Source organism: Callorhinus ursinus, unplaced genomic scaffold (assembly GCF_003265705.2).
Source record: "Callorhinus ursinus isolate GAN/ISIS: 27379988/994484 unplaced genomic scaffold, GSC_fseal_2.0 scaffold18, whole genome shotgun sequence".
Lineage (NCBI taxonomy): Eukaryota > Metazoa > Chordata > Mammalia > Carnivora > Otariidae > Callorhinus > Callorhinus ursinus.
Window position 1 is genome coordinate 27,503,705 of NW_027397080.1, and position 10,379 is coordinate 27,514,083.

At 42.1% G+C, this 10,379-nt stretch overlaps 1 protein-coding gene across 1 annotated transcript in view; it reads right to left on the reverse strand.

The window, feature by feature from the left end:
- Positions 1 to 10,086, reverse strand: part of CFAP107 (cilia and flagella associated protein 107) — a 24,461-nt gene extending 14,375 nt beyond the window's left edge. The window contains exons 1-2 of the mRNA XM_025857015.2: positions 9,761 to 10,086; positions 2,086 to 2,199 (exon numbers count right to left, since the gene is read on the reverse strand). Coding sequence (XP_025712800.1) covers positions 2,086 to 2,199; positions 9,761 to 9,874 — 228 coding nt within the window. The 5' untranslated portion in view covers positions 9,875 to 10,086. The remainder of the gene's footprint in view (positions 1 to 2,085; positions 2,200 to 9,760) is intronic.
- Positions 10,087 to 10,379: the final 293 nt, after the last annotated feature.

Below are 10,379 nucleotides of genomic sequence, written 5' to 3' on the forward strand. Positions count from 1 at the left end.
GGTGGGAGGGATAGGGTGGCTGGGTGATAGACATTGGGGAGGGTATGTGCTATGGTGAGCGCTGTGAATTGTGCAAGACTGTTGAATCACAGATCTGTACCTCTGAAACAAATAATGCAACATATGTTAAGAAAAAAAAAAAGAAGATAGCAGGAGGGGAAGAATGGAGGGGGGTAAATCGGAGGGGGAGACGAACCATGAGAGACGATGGACTCTGAAAAACAAACTGAGGGTTCTAGAGGGGAGGGGGGTGGGGGGATGGGTTAGCCTGGTGATGGGTATTAAAGAGGGCACGTTCTGCATAGAGCACTGGGTGTTATGCACAAACAATGAATCATGGAACACTACATCAAAAAAAAAAATGCGACGAATATACCTGCCTAATGGAAAAGCACAGAAAGGGGGGGTCCTCTCTGGGTAAGGCTAATCCCATCAATCCATAGTCAGTTGAAAGAGCAGGTATGCATTTGTCTAAGAATGAGGACATGTGAAGTGGGGATGGGAGCCTGCTGTCCTAGGAGGAAGAGCAGGAGGAAGTACCCGAAAGAGCTGATGGGTTGAAGCAGCTGTGTGGGGCAGCGCTATGTCCAGGGTCCCCGCACAGAAGCAGGAGATTTGAACAGAGTCCTTGGAAATGGATATCGGATTGTTTGGTTCTATTTTGTGTATATGTTGGCAGGGGGCTTCTTAATTTTAACCAGATTACATAAGGATTTATTTATTTATTATTTCAGAGAGACAGAAAGAGAGCAGGGGGAGGGGCAGAGGGAGAGGAAGAGAGAGAATCCCCAAGCAGATTCCCAGCCAAGCGCAGAGCCCAACTCCGGGCTGGATCTCATGACCTCGAGATCATGACCTGAGCAAAAAAATCAAGAATCAGATGCTTAAGTTAGTGAGCCACCCAGGGGCCCCTTAACCAGATTGTGTGTGTGTGTGTGTGTGTGTGCATGTGCGTGTGGTTATCTCTTCATCAGGGTTTGTAATGAGTCCAAAAGTCTTTAAGAAGGGCATGAATGTGTATTGAGAACTAGGCTAAGTACCTCATATATATTGATGATTGGGGACCAGGAACCCCAGATCATGGGTTCTTATTTTGACTTCTTTCTATGAACATGCATTTGGGTCTTCAGTGCCCACTAATGGTAACAATTAGCAGCCCCAGAGCGTCAGCATCGTCTGCGGATGCCAGTGTACTCCAGGGATATCCGTGCAATCCAGGGATGCCAACACAGAGCTGAAAATGTGGTGCTGTTTATACAGAGATGACTCCCGAATGCAGAAGACAGAGTCCACTCCAGCAGATAATGAAGAGGGATGTGAGGATACTTGCTTGAGTTACAGATCAGCCACCTGCTTAGTCTCTTACCAACCAGCTACACAGTTTTGGACAAGACATTCACCACACCCGGGGCGCCTTTTATCTGCAAGTGAGGGTGCTGAGCTGAACAATCTCTTGGAACCCTTCCAGCTCCAAAATGCTCCCATTCTGACAGTGCCCACCCCTCACTCTGTGCCCCCACCCTGAGTTTAGGCAGGTATGGGGTTGGGGGGTGCGGGTGGGGGGACATGTCCTGAGGTCGCAGTGCCCTGCTTTCTGCTCCGGGGACCTGCAACACAAGGGCATGCACTCAATGAGTGAGAGAGGGCAGAATGGTACCTGACTTTTTATACAAAAGAACAGGAAGCTGAGGCATAGATGATACAAAATACTGTCATCCAAGCATCACCGCTACGTGCTTTTGGAGGACCTTATGTGATTTCTATGTTCCCCTTAACTCAGTATTTACCTTGCTTGTTTATTTCCCACACCCTTTGCCTACATCCTGTTGGGAGAACCTGGAGGAACTGGGAAATGATCCAGGACAGTGCTGGGATACAGGGAGGGGGGGGATGCTACCAGTTTGAGATTTGGCAGATTGTAAATAAAGGCGGATGCCATCTGCAGCCCCTGGGTTGGGGAGAATGCTCACAAGACAACTACTGTGTCCCCTGGGGGGAACTGAGCTCAGAAGAAGCTGGCAGGTGGTGGCTCCTGAGCACTGGGGGAAGCCCAGGCCTGGACGTGGGGCCCCCACTCCCTCTTACCTCAATTCTCCTCTTGCCATAACACCTGGAGATCTGGTCTGGTCTGTGGCCTGGGAAGGGGACGTACTCTTTTCTGTAAATGCACTGAGGTGTTTTCTCCGTGGCTTTGGTGAACTGAAAGATGAAATGGTCAGGATAACTTCCGTGATGCAGCTTCTCCCACTTCTGCAGCATCCCTTTCCCTCCTGGGCTAGGGAAAGCTGAGCGGAGAAAGGGTAGACGCAGAGCCCAGGGCATCCTCACAATGCAAGCTTAATTTTGCCCCCTCCCTTCCAGAGCTTAGAAAGGACCGTGCTCAGGCACTCGGCATCCCACACCTCAGGAAAGCTGTTACTTGTGTCGCCTGACCACTTCTCACCGTCTGCACCTGTTCCCTTTGTCTTCTCTCTCCCTGCTCCCCCCTCCTGCTTGCCTCCTTCCTCTCTTTTTCTTCTTTGTTTTCCTCACCTCTTCCCGGTTCCACTCTTCCCCCACTCCACCCCATTATATTATGTTTCCTGGTTCATTTTTTAAAAAATTTATTGTGGTAAAATAGACATAACAAAATTTACCATTTTAACCATTTTTACATCTACAGTTCAGTAGCATTGAGTACACTTATATGCTTATGCAACCATCATCATCACCTGTCTCCAAGACTTCTTCATCTTTTCAAACTAAAACTCTGAACCCATTAAATGGCTCCCGCCCTCTGCCCATGGCACCCACCACTCTGTTTTCTGTCTCTATGAATTTGACTACTCCAGGTATTTCATACAAGTGGAATCATACGGTATTTGTCTTTCCATGCCTGGCTTATTTCACTTAACATGGTGTCTTTGAGGTTTATCTACATGGTAGCATGTGTAAGAATTTTCTTCCTTTTAAAGGCTGAGTAATATTTTATCGTAGGCATGTCCTACATTTTGCTTATCCATTCTACCTTTTGGCTACTGTGAATAATGCTGCTACAAACATGGATGTATGAAGATCTCTCTTCAAAATCCTGCTTTCAGTTCTTTTGGGTGTAAACCCAGAAACAGAATTGCTGGGTCATATGGTCATTCTATGTTTAATGTTTTTCTTTTTAAGATTTATTTATTTATTTATTTGACAGAGAGATAGAGTCAGAGAGTACAAGTGGAGGGAATGACAGAAGGAGAGGGAGAAGCAGGCTCCCCACTGAGCTGGGAGCCCGATGTGGGGCTTGATCCCAGGACCCTGAGATCATGACCTGAGCCGAAGACAGATGCGTAACCATCTGAGCCACCCAGGCGCCCCCATGTTTAATGCTTTCAACAACTGCCATACTGTCTGCCACAGCAGCTGCCCCATTTACATTCCCGCTAATCATGCACAAGTGTTCCAGTTTCTCCACATCCTCACCAACACTGCTAATTTCTTCTTCTTTCTTTTTTTTTTTTATCATAGCCATCCTAATGGGTGTGAAGTGGTATCTTATGGTTTTGATTTGCTTTTCCCTAATGACTAGTGATGTTGGGCATCTTTTCATGTGCTTATTGGCCATTTGCATAACTTGGAGGAATATCTGTTCAGGTTTTTTCCCCATTTTTTTCTTTAAATTTTTTATTGTTATGTTAATCACCATACATTACATCATTAGTTTTTGATGTAGTGTTCCATGAGTCATTGTTTGTGCATAACACCCAGTGCTCCACGCAGAACGTGCCCTCTTTAATACCCATCACCAGGCTAACCCATCCACCCACCCCCCTCCCCTCTAGAACCCTCCGTTTGTTTTTCAGAGTCCATCGTCTCTCATGGTTCGTCTCCCCCTCTGACTTACTCCCCTTCATTCTTCCCCTCCTGCTATCTTCTTCTTTTTTTTTTCTTAACATATATTGCATTATTTGTTTCAGAGGTACAGATCTGTGATTCAACAGTCTTGCACAATTCACAGCGCTCACCATAGCACATACCCTCCCCAATTTCTATCACCCAGCCCCCCCCACCCCCCCCCCCCCCCTCCACTCCAGCAACTCTCAGTTTGTTTCCTGAGATTAAGAATTCCTCATATCAGTGAGGTCATGTGATACATGTCTTTCTCTGATTGACTTATTTCACTCAGCATAACACCCTCCAGTTCCATCCACGTCGTTGCAAATGGCAAGATCTCATTCCTTTTGATGGCTGCATAATACTCCATGGTGTATATATACCACATCTTCTTTATCCATTCATCTGTCAATGGACATCTTGTCTCTTTCCACAGTTTGGCTATTGTGGAACTTGCTGCTATAAACATTGGGGTGCACATACCCCTTTGGATCCCTACCTTTGTATCTTTGGGGTAAATACCCAGTAGTGCAATTGCTGGATCGTAGGGTAGCTCTATTTTCAACTGTTTGAGGAACCTACATACTGTTTTCCAGAGTGGCTGCACCAGCTTGCATTCCCACCAACAGTGTAGGAGGGTTCCCCTTTCTCTGCATCCCCACCAACATCTGTCGTTTCCTGACTTGTTAATTTTAGCCATTCTGACGGGTGTGAGGTGGTATCTCATTGAGGTTTTGATTTGGATTTCCCTGATGCCGAGCGATGTTGAGCACTTTTTCATGTGTCTTTTGGCCATTTGAATGTCTTCTTTGTTTTTTTTCCCCATTTTTAATTGTTTGTTTTTTTGTTGTTGTTGAGTTGTAGGAGTTCTTTATATATTTTGGATATTAATCCTTTATTATATATAATATTTGCAAACATTTTATCCCATTCCATGAATTACCTTTTCACTCTGTTGACAGTGTTCTTTGATGAAAGAAGTCTTCAATTTTGATGAAAGTCCAATTTATCTATTTCTTTTTCTTTTGTTATCTATGATTTCGGTGTCCTATACAAAAAATCACTACCAAATTCAATGTCATGAAGCTTTTTTCTTATGTTTTCTTCTAAGAGTTTTACAGTTTTAGGTTCTTACATCTAGGTTTTTGATCCATTTTGAATTAATTTTTATATGTAGTGTAAAGTAAGGGTCCAACTTCAATTCTTTCACATTTGGATATGCAGTTTTCCCAGCACCATTTGTTGAAAAGACTGTCCTTTCACCATTGAATGATCTTGCCAGCCCTGTTTAAATCGTTTGACCAGATATGTAAGGACTTACTTCTGAGCTCTTTATTTTGTTCCATTTGTTTATATGTCTGCCTTTATGCCAGTATCCCAATATTTGGTTACTATAGTTTTATAATAATTTTTGAAATCAGAGAATGTGAATCCTCCAACTTTGTACTTCTTTTCCTTTCAAGATCGTTTTGGTTATTCAGTTTCTTGAGGTTCCAAATGAATTTTAGGGTGGATTTTTTAATTTCTGCAAAGAAAATAATCATAAGGATTGCATTGATTTCCCATTTGGAAACTGGAAATCGATTTTGGGGATTGCGTTTTGGGTAGTATGACATCTTTTTTTTTTAAGATTTTATTTATTTGACAGAGAGAGCACAAGCAGAGGGGGAGAGAGAGAGAGAGAGAGAGAGAAGCAGGCTCCCTGCTGAGCAAGGAGCCTGACGTGGGACTCGATCGTGGACCCTGGGATCATGACCTGGGCCGAAGGCAGCCGCTTAACCGACTGAGCCACCCAGGCGTCCCGGGTAGTATGACATCTTAACGATATTGTGTCTTCCAATCCATGAACATAGGACATCTTTCCATCTATTGACATTGTGTTTTATTTCTTTTGACAATATTTTGTAGTTTTCATTATATAAGTCTTTTGCCTCTGTGGTTAAGTTTATTCCTAAGTATTCTAATTTTTTGGTGCTATTATAAATAGAATTGTTTTTTTAGTCCCCCTTTTAGATAGTTCATTGTCAGTGTATAGAAATGCAACCGAGTTTTGCATGTTGATTTTTGTATCTTGCTACTTTGCCAAATTCATTTATCAGTTTTGACAGTTTTTTTCTGGGTTTTTTGTTTCTTTTGTTTCTGTATGTGTGGTCTCTAGGGTTTGGTACATATAAGATCCTGTCATCTGCAAACAGAGATAATTTTACTTCTTCCTTTCCAATTTCTATGCTTTTTATTTCTTTTTCTTGCCTAATTGCTCTGGCTAGAACTTTTAATACTATGTTGAATAGAACCGGCAAAGCAGACATTCTTGTCTTATTCCTGATCTTAGAGGAAAAGATTTTTGGTCTTTTACCATTGAGTATGATGTTAGCTGTGGCTTTTCATATATGGCCTTTTTTATGTTATGGTAGTCAAATGCTAAGTAGAATTCACCAGTATAGCCATCTAGTTATGGACTTGTATTTTAGAGGTGTTTTTGTTTCTTACTTGTTATAGATCTATTCAGATTTTCTATTTCTTCATGATCCTTTCTTCAATATATACTGTCCTTCTTTGGCTCTTATACCAATTTTTGACTTAAAGTCTATTTTTTAAATGATATTGGTATAGCCAACCCACTCTCTTTTGGTTGCTATTTGGATGGATAACTTTTTCTGTCCTTTCCCTTTCAACCTATGCATGCCCTTAGATCTAAAGACAGTCTCATAGATGGCATATAGTTGCGTCGTAGGTTTTGGGTTTCCCCCCACCATTTTGCCAATCTATGTCTTTTGATTGAAAGGTTAATCTATTTACATTTAAAGTAATTACTGTCAGGGGAGGACTTACTTTTGCCATTTTGTTATTTGTTTTCTTACAGCATTTTTTTTTGTCCCTCATTTCCTCCATTACTACCTTTGTTTGTGTTCAGTTGATTATTTTCAATGACACGTTTTTATTTCCTTCTCATTTCCTTTCGTGTATAGTCTAGAGATATTTTCTTTGTAGTTATCATGGGGATTGCGCATAACATCCTAAGGTTATAACAATCTTTTTAACAACCTATTTAAATGGACACCAACTTGACTTAGCTCATATATAAAAACTCTGCTTCGTTACAGCCCTGCCATCTCCCATTTTATGTTACTGACATCATAAACTGCATCTTGATATATTTTGTACCCATTAGCATAGATTTATAATTATCTTTATGCATTTGTTTTTTAAATCCCATAAAAATAGTGGCGTTACAAACCAAAATTACAACAATCGTGGTTTTTATATTTGTCCATATGTTTACCTTTACCAGAGGTCTTTATTTCATTTATGGCTTTTAGTTACTGTCTAGCATCGCTCCATTTCTTGTAGGGCAGACCTAGTGGTAATGAACTCCTTCAGCTTTGGTTTATCTGGGGGTGCTTTAGTTTCTCCTTCATTTTTGAAGGATGGTTTTGCTAGCTATAGTATTCTCAGTGGATAAATGTTATGGTTTTTTTTGTTTTGTTTTGTTTTTTAGCACTTTAAATATATCACCCCACCCCCTTTTGGCCTGCAAGGTTTCTGCTGAGAAATCTACTGAAAATCTTATAAAGGCTGCTTTGTACATGATATGTCATTTTGATTTTGCTGCTTTCAAATTCTTTTGTCTTTGACTTTCAACAGGTTGAGTATAATATGTCTTTGTGGGTGTCTCTTTGGATATTTCCTACTGGAGTTCACAGAGATTCTTGGATTTGTAAACACATGTCTTCAAATTTAGGAAGTTTTCAGCCACTATTTCTTCAAATATTCTTTCTACCCCTTTCTTTTTTCTCCCATAATGTGTATACTGGTCTGCATGATGGTGACCCGTAAGTCCTTAGACTCTGTTCTCATTTCTTTATTCCTTTTTTTGTCTCCTCAGACTCAAAAATTTCAAATGATCTCTCTTCAAGTTCTCTGATTCTTTCTTCTGCCTATTCAAGTCCACTGTGAAACACCTCTAGTGAATTTTTTCAATGTAGTTACTGTATTTTTCAGCTCCATAATTTCTGTTTGATTTCTTTTTATAATTTCTATTTTTTATTGATAGTCTCATTTTGTTCATATATTATTTTCCTGATTTCCTTTAGTTCTTTGTTCATGTTTTCTTTTAGCTCTTTATGCACATTCAAGGTGGTTGTTTTAAGATTTTTGTCCAGTCCATTTAAGGGAAGATCTCCACTAACTAACAGGACATGTTCCAGGGTGAATGAAGTCTTAAGTTCTCAGGAGTTTTCTGAGCATGCATCTTGCCTGAACCTGTGTGTGTGTGTGTGTGTGTGTGTGTGTGTGTGGGTGTGTGTGTGGGTGTGGGTGTGGGTGTGGGTGTGGGTGTGTGTGTGTGTGCGGTGTGTGCTTTTTTAGTTAGTCTATATACACAGCTACTTTAAAATGCCTTAATTTCCCAAAGAGTGTCTCCCCTGCTTCTTCTCAAGGCCTTTTATGTTCTGTTGCATTTCTCCACCTGTAATCTCCGGCCTCAGACTTTCACAGGTCTGTAGTCCCCTAGAAGCTTTCACCAGCTATAACCACCCCTGCTTCAACCGCTTTTCTTAGCCTGAAACATGAACTATGACACTTCTCCCTATCTGAACTCTGAGTTAAGCAAAGCAGAGGGACCAATCCCTCAAGCGGCCTCCAGACAGATTAAAATGTTGCTCCACTCTCTCTGGGTTCAAGGGAAGGAACTGGGAGCTGAGCCACTGCTTCTCTTACATGACACCATGCTGTTCTAAGGAGAAAATGTGAAAAGAGCAAGTAAAAATACCATGGAATTTACTACCATTTTGAATGTGACTTTTTCTAAATTGGGCATTTGTTCGGTTGCTGTGGACCTCTGACTGCTTTTCAGAACTCTTCTATAGTTATTTTAGCTAGGCTATAGTTGTTTCTTAAGTATTTCTGTGGCAGAGTAAGGAGCTGGGGCTTCTTAGTCTGTCGTGTTTTTCATATCACTCCAACTCTGCTCTCTTCATATGATCTCTTCTAGGCATAGGACCAGCCCATAGTATCCTTGGGTACTATCTCGCCCACAGGAGCCTGGAGGGACTGCTCAGCCAGTTCTTCTTGCCCTTGGACCTTCTCTTACACACACCTGCTCCCCAAATAAGGCCAAGTGCAATGAGAACTAACAATGGCCACAGGCCACATCTAGCCAGAGGGGTGGTGAATGCAAATGTTCTCCCCAAAAACAGCCTTTTCCAGTTCTCAGAAGTCACCACCACCCTTTCCCACCAAAATTGCCAATTGTATATCGTCCTCTTGCCCATTTCCCAAGAAGACATGAGGATATCTCCATGTCTCCGCAGAAATGTAAGTGACTCAGTCTTGATTGCCACCACAAATAAAGATACTCAATTTCAAGTAGGCCAATTCAGGCAAAGTATTTTTGTGTTGGCCTTTAAAGTACATGTGGACACCAAGAGCCCATTTGTTCTGTTTTGAAAGTAAAAACTGAAATTCACAGGCAGGGCAAGGTTGTGGAACGGGTGTCAGAGAGCAGCAGGTCATCACTGGACATCAGTGCAGGGAGTGGCAAGACTGCCTTGGCAAGTACCCCACTCTGGGAAGAGCCAGGCCAGGGATAGCAGATGTTCTTCAAATCAAGGTGCAGAGCAATTAGGGATGGGAACACCAGAAGCCTAGAAACACTCCGCTGAAAATAATGCTGAGGCACAATTATATTGACACCTCTGCTATGCCATTTTCAAGATATAATGGTGACCTTGATGATTGCTTGAATGTAACTCCCCTATGAAGAGCACAGACACCCTAATGTCACATTCTTAAGATGTAACCATCTGTGACCCTTAATTTGGAAATAATAATGACCCCATTCCTATCTCTGCCTGCCAGGCCACCCCAAGCCCTCTGTCCACTTTCTCCCATTCCTTACCTTCATTCTCTCTTCCACCCAGTTTCCAGTGAGCACTCGGGTTGAATACTTGGTCTCGACCTTCCAGCTTGGGGTAGAGAAGGACTGTGGACTTACTGCAGTCAAAAACTGCATGGTAAGTGTTTGCCCTGAGTCTTTTGACTTGCCACAGTTTCAGGTTTCAGGAGTGGGGAGATGTTACGCAGTTGCTGAGTTTAGGGTGTTTTTTTCATCTTTCCAGACACCCTTCTGAGTGGGTATAGATGATGACACTCTGCCAGTTTCACAAAACAAATGGGCCCGAGAGTCTATCTTCAGCCTCCAAGGAGAGGTGACTTGATCTTGGATTCCCTACTGTTGACTGTCTCCATGGTGATAGGCTGTGCGTATAAATACTCTCCTTAAGGGGGAAGCTGATTCTTCAGGAGCAAAACCGACCCCATAGAAGCAAATCAAACCAAAAATAACCACCACAAATGCAGGGCCAGAAGGACCTTGTTTTCATGTTGTCACCCTGTGAGAGGCATCATCCTTGGGGTACTTTTATGAGGATGAGTTGAGATGATCACGTTCTATTACTAATTCTATTACTCTAGTGCTGATGTGCTAGGCCCATGTGGAGGCATTTGCATGTAGTCAC